Source organism: Rana temporaria, chromosome 2 (genome assembly GCF_905171775.1).
Source record: "Rana temporaria chromosome 2, aRanTem1.1, whole genome shotgun sequence".
NCBI lineage: Eukaryota > Metazoa > Chordata > Amphibia > Anura > Ranidae > Rana > Rana temporaria.
Genome location: NC_053490.1, coordinates 103380339 through 103401249, shown reverse-complemented (window position 1 = coordinate 103401249; position 20911 = coordinate 103380339). Strand labels below are relative to the sequence as shown.

The following is a 20911-nucleotide window of genomic DNA, read 5'->3' as shown; positions in this document are numbered from 1 at the left end:
GGCATAGCAGCAAACATTAAATCAATAAAATATGTAGTATATGGTACAGTTCAACAAGATATAAGTTATGAAAATAAGGAGCATAAAGATACATAGCACAGGTTCAGGAACACCCCCTGAACCAATTAGAACCACAGTGTTCATAACTTACGCCTGGGCTCAAATATTATATAAACATTCCAGACATGGTAAATTAGCTACAGGAGTCCATATCTGATCATCTCGCAGGGTAGCACCGCTCTAACTGTGAAAACTTCCAAATATGCATGTTGGTTACTGGTACCTTCTCTCCGGGTGCGAGGTTCAGATGACCTCCCACTCATCACAAACTCGGAATATGGATATATGGAAAGAACCTGCACTCCGGAATCCATCCAAATTCTTTATTCGATAATCACCAAGTACAGAGTACCTGCTAACATGTTTCGGCAAAGAGCCTTGTTGACAGCATTGCTGTCATCAAGGCTCTTCGCCGAAAAATGTTAGCAGTTACTCTGTACTTGGTGATTATCGAATAAAGAATTTTGGATGGATTCCAGAGTGCGGGTCCTTTCCATATATCTATATCTGATCATCAGGCCTGTCCAAGTTAGGAATAAAGAGGGCAAATTGGCCCAAATGGACAGTAACTACCAAGTAGGGTTTGAGGGGAACGGGGGGAGAAGAATGGTGAAGATTGTCCTCCCTTTTCTTTCTTTTCTCTTCTTTTTTGCTTTGTTCTCTCTTCCCCCGAACAACAGGAGTAGAAATCGATGTACCTTACCCACATTTTATAAATTGTGATAACTTACTTGATGATACTCTCCACCATCTATATCTGTATCACAGGACCACGTTGGTTGGAGGAATGTTACACGTCTCTTAGTATATGCCTCAGATGATGTCTTTCATATGGCTGGAGATGGGAAATTAGCTGGCATATACATGCCAACAGATGGCCACTGCCACCTAAATGAAAATGGGGAATATTACCAAAGCAATATGTATGTGAGTATAATCCTATACGTGAGTACAGCTAAGCATTCACTTTATTCACTGCTTTTTCCTAGCACAGCCAGAAATATTGTGGGATTAGATGACTGTCAATTGATAGATGTAAGGCAAGATAAGAGTGTTATCTTTCACAAACCTTCTAGGCCAGTGTTTTTCAACACCAGTCCTCAAGGCACACCAACAGGTCATGTTTTCAGGATTTCCTTTAGATGAAACGGCTGTGGTGATTACTAAGGCAGTTAAACTGATCAAATCACCTGTGCAAAATAATGGAAAGCCTGAAAACATGACCTGTTGGTGTGCCTTGAGGACCGGAGTTGAAAAACACTGTTCTAGGCTGCTAAACCTGTATTTGCCAGATACAGTTCTGCACAGCCACCCTTCACTACCCCACCCTTGTATTGTATTGTTCTGGATAAATAATGTAACTTACAAGTATGTAAAGTGCATCAGCTAAGAAGTGCTTGCAAAAGAACAGATATTTGGTAAAGCATTTTGTTAGTTGGGGGGGGGGGGAAATGTAGCTTGTGTACCAGCCCTGAATATTTACCACATTTAAACATTTATTTTCCTTGTAGCCACATTACCCAAACTGTCACCATAAAAAATGCTCAGGCTTTTTCAGGTGCCTGTAAATACCTTACAGTAGATTTTAAGCTATGGGAGCCCCAAAGCCCAAATAAGTTGTTTGCTTCTCTATTACCTTTGGATACTGATGGGTTCATTATATTTAGCTGGTGCACTCTCAGCAATCTGATGAGAAACGTTGCAGGGTCTGTACACCAACAGTGCATAGAACGCCTACAGGTTGCAATATTACATAGGATCTTACAGAAAATTACAATGGCTGCAGATTGAAAAGGAAAGGTCACAATATGTCTTGTGTAGCAATTTTATATGCTACATAATATATTTTTTTCATTTGCTATTTTTTTTCCACCGGAAACAACCGATGACTGATCACTGCACTGGGATGCTGCTGGTACCATGTGACCACTGTAACCAATCACAGCAGGTCACATGACAGTTTTAAACAATGGATGGCTTCCTTTCAAGCTAGCTGTGAGTGATCACATGGTACAGACTGGGCCAATCACAGCCCATCTGTTCTTTGTGATCAGCTGTGGCCAGTCACAGCTAATCACAACAAAACAAACGAACTGAATGAATCAATTTAATTCTGTAAAATGCTTCTTTATAGCAATGAAATTCATATATGTGTAAAAAATAAATAAAAATACTGATCACTTCCCCAGAGTAGTACAATGTTACAGTGGGTTTAAAAAAAAATCATATAAAAATATATATATATATATATATATATATATAAAATATATATATATATATATATATATATATATGTGTGTATATATATATTATATATTTATATTTATATGTATATATATATATATATATATATATATATATATATATATATATATATATATATATATAAATAAAAAAAAAAAAGAATCATCGCCAGTTATATGTTGACGCTGTACTGCACTGGTGGCAGTATGTAAAAGAAATTTTTTTTTTCCATTTCTTCACTTTCAAAAAAATTACAACTTCAAAAAACCTGCCATGCCTCCTACTAAATACCTTGGACTGTCTAGATTCCTAAAAGGGATCCTTTGGGGGGCATTTGTACTGTCAAGCCATTTTAGAACATTTTAGCCATCAGAACATAGGGATTGATCAATTTTCAGATATATACCATAGTTTGTGGACTTTCCTACAGACTAAATAATATACACTGATTTGGGTTATTTTCACCAAAGAAATGTAGCAGAATATTCAAAATGTATGAAGAAAGATAATTTATTTGCAAAACAGAAACAAAGAAAAACTTTTTTTTTTTTCAACATTTTTAGTCTTTTTTTCCGCTTATTTAGCAATAAAAAAAAACCCCAGTGCTGATTAAATACCACCAAAAGAAAGCTCTAGTTGTATGAACAAAATTATAAAAACTAAGTTTGGGTGCAGTGTTATGACCGCACAATTGTCATTCAAAATGTGACATACCTCCCAACTTTTTGAGATGGAAATGAGGGACACCTATCAGCAAAAGCATGCAGGCATATGACACACCCCTTGCCACACCCCTTAAAGGAGAATTGTACAAAAAGACAAGATTGGTTAAACCCACAAGGGCTTTTTTTTTACCACTACTATTCCTTTATTTTGGCTTTTGAATTAACAAATGCAGCTATTTAGAATTTTTGATGAAAGGTTTAGGACTGGGAAACACTTTTTGATAGATAAAAAGTGCATTTTATATGCATCTATATAGATCAGACTAAAATGAGGGACAAATGAGGTGGAATGAGGGACATTGTTCCAAAACAGGGACAGTCCCTTTAAATCAGGGACAGTTGGAAGCTGTATAGCTGCGCTGCAATAATAATATATCTCCTAAGTGACAAGTGATACGTAGTAGACCCAAAATCAATCAGCAAAAAATTGTATAGATAGATACCATTAATTTGTGCTAAAAAAAGATCTATATGTGGAACAACCTAGTTCACATGTGAATAACAATAAAGCAAGCCATAATAGAAAAAAAGAAGATAGAAAGCTGTTCCAAAGGTCACAATACATAAATGTCCTTCAGTGAATATGAGAAGGTGACTGAAAACGGTAGAACACCCAAGGAAAATGATGTGGTCCTACAGGAAAGGTTCATCCACCCCTGATATAATGTCTCCGACTTCACTGATCTCCTGTAAGAGATTGTAACAGCATGTGGCTAGTTTTCCCCACCCGGGGTCTCTCACTGCTGGATGTCAGGCACCTATCCCTTCAACATCTCAGGAGTCCTCAATGCTTCTCCCGTATAGATAGTCCCCATAAAAATATATAAAATACTGCCATGGTGAAGTACTGTGGTTTATTAAAATAAAAAGATTGCACTTACAAACATGTATGTAGCATATGCGCGTATCAAAATTTCAAGCCGGCCGGCTTTCAACTATCCGCCCGTCCTTCCGGGATAGTAGCGTTCTATAGTTGGGAGCTGTGATGTGACAGCGCTGAAAGCTGAAAATTGGTCTGGGTAGGAAGGGGGTAAAAGTGCCCGGTATTGAAGTGGTTACGTTTCTGGAGAAGGTCACAATTTCCCTCTCAGTATCCTCTTGGGATACTGGGGCACCTCTGCCCCAGCAAAACTGCACAAGTATGTACCTGTTAGATGCCTGCATTTATTATTGCCCATAGTTTTGGTGCTACAAGGAAAATAAAGGTTTGTTTTAATGTGGCTCTGTGTTTAACTCTACATTTTATTATGCTCTGCCTGAAAGTTAGCTATCACCCAAGTGGGGAGAAGAGTATGTAAGCCTTGATGGTATATACTTGTTTTCCATTTTTTTAATGTCTAAATATGTTTATTTTTCAGGATTATCCATCTGTGGGACATCTTTCCCAGATACTCTCAGCTGCCAACATTCAGCCTATATTTGCAGTTACCAGCACTGTCCTCTCCACCTATCAGGTAAATACATGTTTTTCATTAATACTGTGGGCTTAGCCTTTACTATTCTTTGAATAGCCAGATCAGTAAAAGTAGAGCTTAGTGGTAGCAGAACAGAAGTGTAAGGGCTTCATTGACATTAGTGGTACTGCTTACTGCCTTCTGAAAAGTGTAGGGTGGTATAGCAGCAGCTGGCAGGCATTCAGGAGGAGCACCTGAACACTTGCTCTTTTTGTTTTTGGACTTTAAATTGCTGAATGTCAATTTTACAGTGGGGAATGTCTTGCAACTAAAAGCTACACGTTTGGCTGGTGGTTGTGGTGTGTTGAACTTTATAAACGAGTCTGACAGGCGGTGCTGCTGGTCCAACTGTACACCCCAAGTTAAAAAAGCTGTGGCTGGGCGGGGGGGCAGTAAAACCATGGCACAGCTGTCTGAAAGAAACCTTAAAGTGGAGTGTGATACATTTGCCTATATGTCTCAGTTTACTGCTCCCTGCTAGCCAGGTTATTGATGTGCTAATGTCCCCTCACTATTTCTAAAGGTTAATTGATCTATTGTGTTGTGTGAAGGAGAGCTGGGTTTAAGTGGCTTGTGTTAATTATTCTGATTGCTTCATTGTGGTAATTATCTCTCTATATGCGGGGTCGAGCGGTCTGATTGATGTATTCAGTACAGCTAGTGCTCAGCGTCATTGATGTCATTGTCTAAAGAAAATGTGTTTCAGCATCGGCCCCGCCGTGTCTACCTACTCATCTGTATGGAAGCCCCAGTGTGAGGGGGGCGGAGATTTGTCATTGTAACAGTTTTGGAAATGACATATAAGCTGTGTGATATAACATTAAGGTCTGTGTTGTTCAAGCAGTAAGCCTGGACTCATGTGTGGCTTTCTGGGCGATTCCAGGGATATCCCTCCTCGTGGAATATTGGGGTGATTTTCGTTATGGGAAGAAGGGAACGTTGACGGGGATATCATACCGATACCGTCACAATTGGTTGGTAGCAGTGGGATTTTTCCCTTCTATTCCCCTTCACACCCGGATTCCAAGCAGACACTGGAAGAACTACTGGAAGTTCGTGGAAGGATTGCTAGCAACAAAACCAAGCGGGTCATCATAGCAGAATCAATGGAGCTAGACCAGGAGGACGGGATTGCAGCAACGCCAGCAGTACAAGAGATGGAGACACCAGTGATTCAGGAGGAGGAATCGCCAGCCAACAAGCTAATGAGAGAGAAGCTAGCGTGGTTCGGCCCGAACCCAACGCCAGATGTGGTACTGAAAGTGATGGACCTGTTAGCGAAGGAGGCTAAAGAAATAAGAGACGCGGAGCTACAGAAGGATAAACAAATAAGGGACGCAGAACTACAGAAGGATAAACAAATAAGAGACGCAGAGCTACAGGAGGATAAACAAATAAGAGACGCAGAGCTACAGGAGGCTAAACAAATAAGAGACGCAGAACTACAGAAGGATAAACAAATAAGAGACGCAGAGCTACAGTTAAAACTGGCAGCAGTCCAACAAGCAGCCGCACATTCTCCAAACAGTGAGTACAGCACAGCAGACGCAAGGAAGATTCCGTTTAGCGCTTTTAAAGCTTTTGATGAAAAGGACTGTGAGATTGATAACTTCCTGGCGGATTTTGAGCGACAATGTAACCTGCACCGAATAGCTAGAGGAGACTGGGTTGCAATATTGTCAGGCAAACTGTCAGGCAAAGCTTCTGATGCTTTCCGGACCGTGCCAGATCAGGATATCCATAGCTACGCCCGGGTTAAAGAAGTGCTCCTGGCTCGTTATGCAGTAACCCCAGAGTCCCACCGACAGAAGTTCAGGGACTCACGCAAAACCACGAAAGACTCTTATGCGGAATGGGCATGCCAATTGTCCCGGTCGGCCTCTAACTGGGCTAACAGCAGCCAGGCCACCACCGCAGAGGACATTTTGCAACTAATGCTCCTGGAGCAATTTTACAATCACATCCAGACGGACGTCAAAGATTGGGTGAGAGATCGCAGGCCCATGACTCTACCAGAGGCCGCGAAGTTGGCGGATGAATATGCAGATACTCGCAAGACGAACCAGGTCACACCACAGGAACAACCTCCACCACAAACGGTGCCCTCACACCCACCAACCGCTAGATACCAACCTCCTAACAGACCGGTGACATCTAGCCCTCGCTATCATCGCCAGGAGGGCAACGAACAACGCTGCTTCCGGTGCAAACAGTTGGGTCACTTCAAGCAGAATTGCCCCATGAATGACAACACCAGGTCAAATTGGTCTCAACCTGGGTACCGCCCACCAGCAGCAGCCCATTGTGTAGACTCAGCTTGGGATCTCCAGGAGCTGGGTCAGGAAGAACCATTGGCCACCCCTTACGAAGCCCTCATGGTACAATCTGTTATTACGGACAACAGGGAACACCATTGTCAGCTGGTCATGGGCGACAGCCCTGAGCCGGAGGGGCCCTGGAGGGAGCTGGGCAGAAAGAGGCACCGCCGGCCACCCTTCAAGAAGAAGAGGTCCTGGAAGCCGTATAACAAGCTGACCTGGGAGGAGAAGAAGCGACTGGAGGAGAGGGAGTCGCAGCGGGCGTCCCAGATGCGTGCCGAGATGTTCGCCAAGGGCCCACCGGTGGCCCCTTACACCACCACCCAGTTCCTGATGATGAAGGACCACGTGGAGAGCCTGCAGGACATGAGCAAGCAGGAGCTGATCCGTGAGTACATAGAGCTGGAGGAGTGCATAAGCCGCATGGAGGAGGAGAACAACCACCTGAGGTCACAGCAGCATGAACTGGAGATGGAGCTGGAGAAGCTCCAAGAGGAGAACCGGCGGCTGCGGAGGGAGCAGGGGGTGGCTGACCTTATGGGGCTCTGATTCCCCCCCCCCCCCCGGACTCTGAGCACCAGTGCTACAGCATTTCAACAAATATAACTTTTTCTTTTTATGAATCTCCTGGGATTGTCACTTCAGAGCCATAACCTGCCCCCTCCCATAGCGGGACACCTAGACGGCGGCGCACAGACCCATTCGCTGTCTTCACACTGACTTCTGGTGACTTTGCAGATCGCACAAAGACTTGGGGACTGACCGGCGTGTGATCTGACGACCCGGTGACATACCTGAGTCTGAAGCAGTTGCCAAGGGAGGTCAGTCATGCCAAACGGAGTTAACCTCTGACTAATAGCTCTGAACCCGTCAACCCTACTGGACCAGGGAAGGTCCAACCGGGTTTGCCGGAAGCAGGGAGCAAAAGGGGGGCCATTGTGATACATTTGCCTATATGTCTCAGTTTACTGCTCCCTGCTAGCCAGGTTATTGATGTGCTAATGTCCCCTCACTATTTCTAAAGGTTAATTGATCTATTGTGTTGTGTGAAGGAGAGCTGGGTTTAAGTGGCTTGTGTTAATTATTCTGATTGCTTCATTGTGGTAATTATCTCTCTATATGCGGGGTCGAGCGGTCTGGTTGATGTATTCAGTACAGCTAGTGCTCAGCGTCATTGATGTCATTGTCTAAAGAAAATGTGTTTCAGCATCGGCCCCGTCGTGTCTACCTACTCATCTGTATGGAAGCCCCAGTGTGAGGGGGGCGGAGATTTGTCATTGTAACAGTTTTGGAAATGACATATAAGCTGTGTGATATAACATTAAGGTCTGTGTTGTTCAAGCAGTAAGCCTGGACTCATGTGTGGCTTTCTGGGCGATTCCAGGGATATCCCTCCTCGTGGAATATTGGGGTGATTTTCGTTATGGGAAGAAGGGAACGTTGACGGGGATATCATACCGATACCGTCACATGGAGGTTCACCCGAAAAACGATTTTTTTTACGATAGAGCCAGCATAGTAAGAACATTTCATTTCGGCATGTTTTTTTTTTTTCACTTACCTTTATATCCTGATTTTGTCCAGGGCTTCCGCGTTCTGATGTCTCCGGGACTGGGCGTTCCTTTCACAGCCCCAGGGTTCCGAAGACTGCGGGACTGGGCGTTCCTATTCTTCCGTTCGATGATTGACGGCTTGTGAAACAGGTGACCTGTCGCACAACGCGCGTCACCAGATTTCCGGAAATTGACGAGCTGTTGTGCGACAGGTCACCTGTTTCACAAGCCGTCAATCATCGAACGGAAGAATAGGAACGCCCAGTCCCGCAGTCATCGGAACCCGGAAGCCCTGGACAACATCAGGATACAAAGGTATGTACAGAGAAAAATAAAAAATGACCTGCCAAAATGTAATGTCCTTACTATGCAGGCTCTGATAGATGTAATTTAGAAAAAAAAAATTTGGGTGAACCCCCGCTTTAAGTAAGTAAGAAAGTCCAACACCTTGCCACAAAAAAAATCATGAGCACAAATTGTTGTTTCAAGACCTCTCCTCCCTGTAACTCTATAATGATTCCATTGACTTACTCACAAGTTCTCATGGCTACGGAGGTTTGCAGGAACACTGTGGGATTAAAAATCAGATGTGGAGGATCCCAAAGAGAGTAGGATTGTGGGATAATAGCTTTGTGGGCTTAGTAAGAAAATATCATCATGGTACATAGGAGGGTTATTTTCTCCTTTTTTATTTATTATATCTTTGTAGGAGCTGAGTGATTTGATCCCTAAATCTGCAGTTGGAGAACTGACCGAGGATTCCAGTAATGTGGTTAATTTAATATCTCAAGCATATAACGTAAGCAGTTTGTAATTTGTTAAAGCTCATCTCCAAACAGCATAAAAAACATACAGTTACTGATCATCTGTAGTAATGTATTTTTAGATTAAACGGTTTGTAAAGGAATTTTTTTTTTATCTTAATAGCTTCCTTTACCTTAATGCAGTGCTGTTTTCATGTCCTCATTGTACGTTTTTGCTCTCAAGTTGCTGTAATTCTTCTCTGATCTCCACACTTCCTGGTTGTCTGTTTCCTGATGAACACAGTGCTGGGAGCTTTCTCTCTGTGGTCACTAACTTCAAGGAGGTGTGATTACTGTGTGTCTAGTTTCTAGTTTCGTTTTCCAAACCATCACTGCTCTATGGCTCTGTATGCTCTGTAAGGCAGAGAGGCAGGAAACAACATGCAAAAACGAAACTAGAAACTACAGGTACATTATATGATTGATTTTTATCTATTTTTAATAGTTAACTATTATGTCTCTGTAAACTGTCATTTCAGCATAAATTTTGCACTGGCAATCTGCCATAATGACAAAAGACGCCCAACATCTCCCTTGTTCATATACTAGTGGCCATTTTTCATACAGCGGATATTGTGATTCGTTTACAAACCTCCTCTCTTAACATTCTTAATAATTATATCTGTATCAAAGGTTACACTTTAAGACCATTCTCAGTAATTTGTTCAAATGCTTAGCACCAGTGACCAATCTGATCTTAGCTTTTATAAATTCAGAATGATTTCTAATTATTTGCAGCACTTTGTTTTTTACCTTGATTCTTATTTTTTCTTATTTTTCAGAGTTTATCCTCCACAGTAAACCTAGAACATGTAAATTTACCAAAAGGAATTCACATCTCTTATGATTCTCACTGCCCTACCCTTGTTAGTGAGGGACAACCAAGAGGGCAGTGCTCTGGCGTCAAAATTAACCAAATGGTAAGTGAATTTTAGATGGAACAATGATAACTTTATGCAGCTTGAATGGTTTATTCCAGTATGTGGGGGTTATGCTAAGTGTAAAAACCTCAAGCATATCTAATACACTGCCAGGGAGACTGATAATAGCATGTCAAGTCTAGATGGAAGTGGGATGGAAAATTGTGGACTTTTCAATATTTAAAATGTCAATCAGATTTTTTCACTTATGGGTGAATATTCGTGGGCAGATCTCCCAGTGTAGTATTTTTCCATATCTCTGCAATGAAGCCTGGTTCCCTCCTCCTCCATGCCCAGGTGTCTTACAATTAAGCTTTAAAAATGAGACTCCTTGTGTTAGAAAGTGATAGGCGCTTGTATCTGGGAATTTGGCAGCAATCCTACTCCTCCAAAGATCTATAGTACCGGTGTTTGGTACAGCCCACTAAAATCTATAACATTATCACCTATGGGTAGACTGACATTTTCCTGTGCGTAAGAACATATCATCTAAAGATACATTCTATAAGTCATGTACCATGTATACCGTGTATTTCCTTGCAGGTAGATTTTGATGTGACATTATGGATAGATGAGAAGATCTGCCAGGACGGAAGACAGAGCTTCCATCTAAGGGTGCTTGGATTCAGCGAGGAACTGAGTGTGGACATTGAGCCAGTATGTGACTGTAACTGTAATGACGAAGAGATTTTATCCAGCCACTGCAGTCAAGGACTTGGTAACTACAGCTGTGGAGTTTGCAGGTAATTAGGAATTCTTACTCTCCTTAGATGCATGACTATGTACTAAATTCTAACTGACATGATACATTAATGTTCACACATTTATTTGTGCTGTAAGCTCAGCCAAACACAATAGGAATGCAGAAGTAGTGGGTCTCTCAGCATGAATTTTAGATAGTGAGATTGAGAGGCATACTGCCTAGACACACCACAACTTTAGATATTTGTTACCTTCGGATATAAAAACACCAGCAGAACATCTATATATTATCATTGGTTACTAAATTGAATCCTTTGATGGTCAGACAACCCTGCCTCTGCCAACTGTAGTCGAGTGCAATCAGTTCCCAACTGACAGAGAGGAGATCCCTACACCAGAGGTGGCACTTCATCACAGACATCTGAAGGGCATAGCACACCTTATCCCTGAACTGGATCCCCAGGCTGAGATAGCGCTTCTCCTTGGGAGGGACATCATCAGAGTTCACAAGGTGAGAAAAAAAATCAATGGTCCCCACAACTCCCCCTATGCCCAGAAGCTAGATCTCGGATGGGTCATCATAGGCAACGTATGCCTAGGGAGTGTTCACAAACCAACCAGCGTGAACTCTCTCTTTACAAAGACACTAGAGGGTGGGCGTCCATCCTTATTTCAGACTTGCACCAACAGATTCCTCATAAGAGAGAAGCCTGCCAGTGCAATTCATTCCAACCCTTACACTGCTAATCTTCTTTGTGATGAAGACAGAGATCATTTAGGATGCTCAGTTTTCCAAAAGACTAAAGAAGATCACAAAATTGCCCCATCTATTGAAGATCATATCTTCTTGGAAATAATGAGACCGGGATTCCACAAAAACAATGAAAACAGCTGGGTAGCACCCCTGTCTTTTAAAGCACAGAGACCCTGTCTTGCTAACAACAGAGAACAAGCTTTGAAGTGCTTTTCTTCCCTTAAACGCAATTTTCAAAAGAAGCCAGAAATGAAAGGGCATTTCTTCTCATTCATGAGTAAGATGTTTGAGGATGACCATGCTGAGATAGCCCCACCTCTAAAAGACAATGAAGAGTGCTGGTACCTACCAATCTTCGGCATCTACCACCCCAAGAAGCCAGGTAAAATCCGGGTAGTGTTTTTTTTTTTCACAAGAAAAAAATCCGGGTAGTGTTTGACTTCAGCTCTTAGCACAAAGGGGTCTCACTAAATGATGTCCTTCGAAAGGGACCAGATCTCAACAACACACTTCTTGGTGTTCTCATCAGGTTCCGCAAGGAAGCAGTTGCCATAGTTGCAGACATACAGCAGATGTTTCACAGCTTCCAAGTCAAGGAAGAACACAGGAACTTCTTGAGATTCCTATGGTTCAAAGACAATAACCCTACTAAAGACATTACAGAATACCGCATGAAAGTGCACGTTTTTGGTAACAGTCCATCCCCTGCTGTTGCCATCTATGGACTTAAGCTATCTGCCCAAGAAGGTGAGAAAGACGTTACACAGTTTATTGAAAGAGACTTTTATGTAGATGGTGGTCTGAAATCACTTTCTTCACTTGAAGCTGCAATAAGTCTACTCAAGAGGACTCAAACACACTTGCCTCTTCAAATCTTAGACTGTATAAGATAGCATCAAACAGCAAGGTCGTCATGGAGGCCTTCCCTTCTCAAGATTATGCCAGTGACTTCAAAGATCTTGGCTTAGCTACAGACTCCCTTCCTATGCAACGCAGCCTAGGACTCAACTGGGACCTCAAGACTGACACCCTTACCTTTCAGGTTGACCAAGAGCCAAAACCCTTCACTCGGCGAGGTGTCTTATCCACCATCAACAGCCTGTATGATCCACTCGGGTTTGCAGCACCGGTGACCGTCCAAGGTAAGATTCTGCTTAGAGAGCTTACTACAGACATTCTCCACTACCTCCTGAGAAAGAGACATTATGGGTAACATGGAGAGACTCTTTAAAGACTTTATCCAACCTACACATACACAGACCATACACCCACTTTCCTCCTACAAGGGTTCAGTCTAGAAAGTTATGTGTATTCTGTGATGCTTCAGTCAAGGCAATAGGAGCAGTAACCTACCTCAAGTCAGTAGACATCAAGGGCCAAATTCACATTGGGTTCGTTATGGGGAAGGCCAACCTAGCACCATGTCCTGAAACCACCATTCCAAGATTGGAACTGTGTGCTGCTGTTCTAGCAGTAGAACTAGCAGAACTTATTACATCTAAGATGGATCTAGAACCCGAGGACACCGAGTTTTAGTGTTGGGCTACATTTACAACGGAATAAGGAGATTCTATGTCTATGTACACAACAGAGTCCTAAGAATAAGGAAGTCTACACAGCCCACCCAGTGGCGTTATGTCTCAACTGATCATAACCCAGCAGGTCATGCCACAAGGTCTGTGCCAGCATCCCGTCTCAAAGACACTACATGGCTCACAGGATCACCCTTTCTGTACAAGCCAGTGCCTACCACTCCAGAAAATTAGGCATATGTACAGTTAGAACCTGAATCTGACTCCCATATCCGTCCTCAGGTTTCCACACTACATACAACAATTTCTAACCAACTGTTGGGATCCAAGCGCTTCCATAAGTTCTCCACTTGGAAGTACTTACAAAGAGCTACAGCTTGCTTGGTTCACATAGCCAGATCCTTTAGAGGCACCCCTACAAGACCAAGTTGTGGTAAAGGTTGGCATTATTGTCACAAGCCATATACAGTAGATGAGCTCACAGAAGCGAAAAATGTAATCCTCCGCTGTATCCAACAAGAGACTTATGCATTAGCACTAGAATGTCTTCAAAATTACAAGAGCATTCCAAAGAACTGTTCTCTAAGGAAACTCAACCCCTTTATAGACAATGAAGGACTATTAAGAGTTGGAGGGCGTATCTCAAATGCAGGACTTGATAGTGGTCAAAGAGCAATCCTGTCATAATACCAAATAACCATGTTGCTTCTTTACTTGTGGAACACTACCACACAGAGACAAAACACCAAGGACGTTTGTTCACGGAAGGAGCCTTGCGTGCGGCTGGACTCTGGATAGTGGGAGCCAAGAGACTTGTGAGTAAAACCATTTTCAAATGTATCACCTGTCGTAAGCTTCGTGGTATGTTCCAAACCCAGAAAATGGCCAACCTTCCTGCAGACCGACTCAGTACAGAACCCCCTTTCACAAACGTTGTTCTTGTTGTTTTTGGGCCTTGGGCTGTCATAACACGACAAACCAGAGGAGGCAGTGCCAACAGCAAACGCTGGGCTGTCATGTTTACTTGCATGTGCATCAGAGCTGTACACATAGAAGTAACTGAGTCCTTAGACACATCCAGCTTCATCAATGCCCTGAGACGTTTCATCTCTATTAGAGGCCCTGTCAAGCACATACGCTCTGATAGAGGAACCAACTTTGTTGGAGCTTGCAAAGAATTGAATATCACTTCAAACCTTGACACAGAACATGTAGAGAGATATCTTTCAGAACAGGGTTGTACATGGACATTTAACCCCCCACACTCTTCTCACATGGGAGGTGCCTGGGAGCGTATGATTGGTATAGCTTGAAGAATCCTAGATTCAATGTTTCTACAATTGGGAACTTCAAAACCCACACATGAGACTCTGACAACCTTCATGGCTGAAGTATCAGCTATAATGAATGCCAGACCCTTGACATCTATACCCAATGATCCCGAAGATCCTTTCTTGCTTACACCTTCCACTTTGCTCACTCAGAAAGTTGAGGTGATCACAGCTCCTTCAGTCAATCTGGACCCAAAGGACTTATACAGATGTCAATGGAAAAGAGTACAAGTGTTAGCTGACACCTTTTGGAACAAGTGGAAGAAACAATACTTGTCTAAACTACAGACCAGGAACAAATGGCAAGACAGCAAGCCCAACTTAATGCCTGGTGCCATTGTTCTCATGAAAGACTCGCAATCAAGGAGGAACGAGTGGCCTTTGGGTGTAATAACCCAGTGAAGATGGACACGTCAGGAAAGTTGAACTCAAAGGCATTAGGCAAGGCCAGCCTAAACTTTTCCTCAAACCTGTTTCCGAACTTATTTTGTTACTCTCCTCCGGAGTGCCATGATATGTGGTATCTGTGGGAAACCAAGCAGGGAGTGTCATGCCTTCTTTAATAAGGCTCATAATCTTCTCATTGTCTTTTGGTTAATTAAATCTATGCTGCCATCTAATGGCCATTTTGTATAACTGCGCCATTTCTATTTCATTGCAGTCATTTAGAATAGCTTATTAGATTTGGTACATGCAAGCCTCCGTACTTTCAATCCCATCAGGCCTTGCATCATCCTCTTCAGTCTTTCCTTTTCCCCTTTCACCCTGGAAGCAAGCACATGGACTGCTGAATTCTACGCTACCCATTCAGATTCATCTTCGGTATGTCTATCATTTGTGTACAGGCATACCCCACTTTTAAGTACACAATGGGACCAGAGCATGTATGTAAAACGAAAATGTACTTAAAGTGAAACAATACCTTTTTTCACTTCTAGGGTGTAGTGGGGGGTCAGGGGCTGTAGTGGGGTTGTCAGGAGCTGTAGTTGAGGTCTCATCGGCTTTAGTGGGGGTGTCAGGGGCACACTGGAACAGAGCGGGCTATGCTCTCGGAGCTTCAGCTCCTTCTACTGCGGTTGTAAAATGTCTGTAAGGCACTTTACATACACTCGCGGGTATGTCCTTACTCGCGAGTGTATGTAAAGTGAGTGTACTTAAAGCGGGGTATGCCTGTATTCAGCTAGATAGATAGGGAGGCACTAATTGTGTGATTATTAATTGCATTTTGTTTGTATCTGTTACAGTTTTACTCTGTCTTGTATCAATAAAAGTTCAAAAGGATTCTGCGCCTACTGGAATGCATTGGTATGAGAGGAGTTAACTGTGTGCCCGAATACACCTCAGTCACATGTAGTGAGGGGCATTACAGTGTGTATGGGCCTTTACACACCCTGTCGCTGTAACGCTCACAGTCACAACACCTTTCACCCCGTAAACCAACCCCTTTATTGCATACTCACCTTTCCTTCTCCAGGGCCCTCTGCACTGATAACAAATTAATTCCCATTCTGAACCAGTACTTCCAGCATTAATGTTCTGAATCCAGGATCTCATGGTTTGTAAACATCACATCATTAATACAATTAGCTGGGAAAAAGTATTGAACTGCTATGCTCATGTTCAGTATCATAAGAGAAGGATATAATTCAAAGTGTGCAAAATATGAAATGCAAAGAAAATATTCCACTATTACAGCCATTTTTGTGTTGCTGCAGTTCCATGATTAAATACTTTGTTTTTTTTTGCAGCTGCATTGAAGGGTATAGAGGAAAGCATTGCGAATGTCCAAAAAACAAGTATGATTCAGAGGAAGACTGCATTATGCCCGGCTCATTGCTGCCTTGTAATGGGCATGGAAGGTGTGAATGCGGACTCTGCACATGTGATAAACATTTCCGGGGAACGTTTTGCGAGTGTGATGATACCAGCTGTGAAAGACATGACGGCCAGCTTTGTGGAGGTATTTAAAAATGCAAAAACAGATTTTAAAAAAAGATAGTGAAAATTAGAAATTCAATCAAGACGTAAGTGCGTTAGCAAGATATATAGAGCCATGCATTGCAGTAGCGTGGTAAAAATACACTTTTTAGAGCTTGTTAATGCAAGCCAACATAATTAATTCAGCCTAATCACAGACATTATTAGATATGGAAATCAATAACTATTATTTGTAATTTTATGTTCAGGTCTTTCCAGAGGGGTCTGCAACTGTGGAAACTGCACATGCAACTCAAATTATACGGGCAATGCTTGTGAATGCAGTTTGGAGACCAAAGAATGTGAGACACCAGGTGGAAAGATATGCAGTGGTCATGGAACCTGTATATGTAACAAATGTGTCTGTGAAAGTGGATACCAATCAAGCGACAAGTGTAGTGAATGCTTTCAGTGTAAGACCCCATGTCAGATATACAGGTAAGATTGTGGTGAAGGTAATCTAGTGACAAACTGGGGTTTGTTACCCGTCCCCCCTATTTTTTGGTGTTCTTTCTGACGTTTCTGCCTTAGTGCTTATTTTGTCACCCACCCATGTTTTTTGGACCTTGCTTTGTGCACTGGCTTAAATCAATTGGTGGAGGGAGGATTATAGTGTGGGGTTGTTTTTCAGGTGTTGGGCTTGGCCCCTTAGTTTCAGTGAAGGGAACTCTTAAGTTAGCATACCAAGACATTTTGGACAATTTCATGTTCCTTACATTGTGGGAACAGTTTGGGGACGGCCCCTTCCTGTTCCAACATGACTGCGCATCAGTTCACAAAGCAAGGTCCATAAAAACATGGATGAGTGAGTTTGGGGTGGAGGAACTTGACTGGCCTGCACAGAGTCCTGACCTCAACCCGATATAACACCTTCAGGATGAATTAAGAGTGGAGACTGTGAGCCAGGCCTTCTCGTCCACATCAGTGCCTGACCTCACAAATGCGCTTTTGGAAGAATGGTCAAACATTCCCATAGACACACTTCTTAACCTTGTGGACAGCCTTACCAATAGAGTTGAAGCTGTTATAGCTGCAAAGGGTGGGCCAACTCAATATTGAACACCACGGACTGAGACTGGAATGCCATTAAAGTTCATGTGCGTGTAAAGGCAGGTGTTTCAATACTTTTGGTAATATAGTGTATGTGGTGCCTTGTGTTTGTTGCAACAATAATGTCAAGAGAGACTGTCTCATAATCAGATTTAATTTAGCTGAGAGAACAAATGTGTTGCTTGCGCAAAGATTAAACTTTGTTTGTTTAATGGTTGTATGAAACAATTCATTTCCTGTGTTGGTTAGACACTCTGTGTGTGGTTTTCTGCAGAAGCAAACTTCTGTCACCTTGCTGCAGAGTATGCATGTAACAGATGTGACCTCCTTATACCTTAGAGATCTTCTCATCAGTGTGAGAAATGGGAATCACAGTGGACTTTATAATATATTTCACAGTAGACGATTATTTTGGATAATCACATTATATACCTGCTCACAGGAATGAGGGCACTGGGAGACTACCAAGAGGGGTAACCATGTGCTGCTGATTCTTTTTGAATATTGTGTTTGGCAAAACTCAGGAAAAATACTTCTGTTTGTACATTTAATTGGATTGTAGCATAGGGTGACCAGACATCCCCAGTTTCCGGGGACAGTCCCTGGATTGAGGACACTGTCCCCGGACCAAGTATGTCCCTTGTTTTTGTCCCCGGATTGGATTTGAATAGGGACTGGGGCATTTCAAAGACAGTCAGTGTAGAATAAAATAAAAATAAAAATCTTAATTGCACCCCCCTGCTCTGCCGCTCCTTCTAGCTTAGGGGGTGTATTTTTTCCATTATCTGTGCCCCTTTCTGATGATCATGTGCTGGTCGGAGCGGAGGAAATATTTCTTCAGTTTCGGGTGCATGTCTATTCAGCTCCACTCGCATATTCTTCTGCCTTGGCTCAAGTCCCAGCCAGCCGCCTGCCTGCTTATTTCCTTGCCTTCCCTGGCGGAGTGATTTTCCTCCGCTCCCCACCCAGTAGTAGCCGGGGCCCGGAGCATAAGACTTGACAGGCTGTGAGGTGGGCAGCAGCGGGGACGGGCAGAGAGTCACTGATTACTGTCATTACTAGTAAAAAAAATATGTCCCCAGATTTAATTTAAAAAATCTGGTCACCTTATTGTAGCACTAATGTGTGGTTTCCACAGCTTGTTTTTTTTTTTACTATGGTGCTCCCTTACTTTACCATTGCACTTCTGCATTTTGTACTTTTGAACTGTAAAAATGTAATAAAAAAAAAATTGGAAATTACAATATGTTTCATGGTATATATACAAAAATATCTATTACTGGTTTTATGTTTAACAAATATGTTCATCTCATGTGGATCTCTTCTTGTAGAGACTGCGCAGAATGCAAGGCATTCAATTCAGGACCAATGATAGATAACTGCACCGTCTCCTGCTCTCATGTTGTCATCACCTTTGAAGAAGACTCAGCGTCTGGAAGGAAGGAAACCAAGGACTGGTGTTCAGAGAAAGACATCACATTTGCTGTGACCCATACCGATGAGGCCGGACGCATACATATTCTTGTGAAGAAAAGAGAAGGTGATAACGAAAAGTGTATATTGAAAAATATAATTCTAAAAGCCTGAGGCCAAAACAATACTTACTCAAATTGGCAATGGCAAAGAAACAGGGTGACATTTTGTTCTAACTGTCCAAACACAGCACAACAAGCAGTAGCCAAAATCTATGCAAACCATACATCTCAGTTTGTGCTGTCCTTACATGCTGGCCAGCTTGTTCCTGAAATGTGGGGTACCATCAAAGTATAACAGAATGCTAGGACAGTATAGCATAGGTATCTTGGCATCATCAAGCTTCATGAATTCAGTGCCAACATACAGTCAGAAGATGAACTGGGATTTTAGTTTTAGTCCTGCTTACATACTATTGACGAGTTTATACATAAGTGGGGAGTTGGGTAAATCTCACTAAAGCAAACTCTATATTTCTGCCCTGTAGTTATATTTTATTACCCAGTGCAAATATGTTCTTCTGATGGAATGTAATATACAAGAAGTAATATGGTTATTGGCTTCTGTAATACATAATTGTAAGAATATCGTTTTTATCACAAAGTATCAAAGGCCTATATTTTAGCATTACAATGAAAATCATTTTTGTCTTGTTACAGAGATTAAAGATCAGACAAAAAGTCTAATACTGGGATTGGTTTTGGGAATTGCGTTCTTTGGCCTCCTCCTAATTGTTTTGTATCGAATCATCGTGGAGATGTATGACCGGCAGGAATACAACCGGTTCCTGAAAGCACGGAGTTCTGAGCAATGGAATGAGGTTAGAAACGTAAAAACTAACAGATGAATACATTTTAGCACACCTTAAGAGATATTAGCAAAATCAGGCGCTACAATCCTAAACAGGGATACAATCCTAAAAATCCCTAAATGTAATAACTATAAGATAAGCATAGGACTAGCACGTAATAAATGAAAATGTGCATTTAATGCATTCTAGTATAGAAGCATACAATAAATAAAGCCAGTATAATATACATAGTACATTAGAGTGAGTGAGCAGCAAAGAAAGGGGTTCCACCCTATAACTTTTGTATTGAGACCTTGTGCCTGGCATTAGGTGGCCATATTGAGGGAAATGTGCTCACTCGTTCACCCTCTTACCGACAATTTTGACATCAATCTACAACCCTAATTCAAAAAAAGTTGGAAAATAGAGACAAATAAAGTGTTTGAACTGAGAAAAAAAAAAAGTGAATTGTGACATTGATGGCAGCAACACATTTCAAAAAAGTTAGTAACAGGTCAGGAACATGTTTGAGTATAAAAAGAGCATTTCAGAGTGTCTCAGAAGTAAAGATAGTCAGAGGTTCACCAACCTGAGAAAAGCGGCATCTAAAATTTTAGAATGAAATTGCAAAGACTTTAAATAAATCATCTACAATAAATAATATCATCAAAAGCTTCAGAGAATCTGGAGAAATCTCTGAGGACAAGACCGACATGCAATATCGGATGTCCATGATCTTCAGGCCCTCAGACAGCAAACAGGCATGATTCTGTGATGCACATCACTGCATGGGCTCAGGAATACTTCCAAAAATCAGTCTGTGAACACAGGGCCAAATCCACAAAGATCGTGCCTAACGTAAATTTTTCCATTTAAGTTACACTGCCTTAAAATTTCTACCTAAGTGCCCGATCCACAAAGCACTTACCTAGAAATTTTGGGCTGTGTAACTTAAATTCCGCCGTCGCAAGGCGTTCCTCTTCAAATGGGGGCGATTCCCATTTAAATGAGGCGCGCTTCCGCGCCGGCCATACTGCGCATACTCGTGACGTCATTTTCCCGACGTGCATAGCGCGAAATTACGTTACGTCGAGCTTTGTGGATTGCGACGGGTCAATAAAGTTGCGTTGGGAAAAAAAAAAGATACGGCGGGAAAAAAAAATTCAAAAAAAATCGCGTCACTGGACAGAAAGGTCTGCTTTTACATGGTGTAATAACTTTACAC

General features: G+C 42.2%; 1 protein-coding gene across 1 annotated transcript in view; it reads left to right on the top strand.

The window, feature by feature from the left end:
• Positions 1-20911, top strand: part of ITGB7 (integrin subunit beta 7) — an 89345-nt gene that overhangs the window by 63339 nt on the left and 5095 nt on the right. The window contains exons 7-15 of the mRNA XM_040340677.1: positions 829-987; positions 4388-4483; positions 9064-9153; positions 9940-10077; positions 10621-10820; positions 16145-16356; positions 16583-16811; positions 18755-18963; positions 19556-19716. Of these exons, the coding sequence (XP_040196611.1) occupies positions 829-987; positions 4388-4483; positions 9064-9153; positions 9940-10077; positions 10621-10820; positions 16145-16356; positions 16583-16811; positions 18755-18963; positions 19556-19716 (1494 nt within the window). The remainder of the gene's footprint in view (positions 1-828; positions 988-4387; positions 4484-9063; positions 9154-9939; positions 10078-10620; positions 10821-16144; positions 16357-16582; positions 16812-18754; positions 18964-19555; positions 19717-20911) is intronic.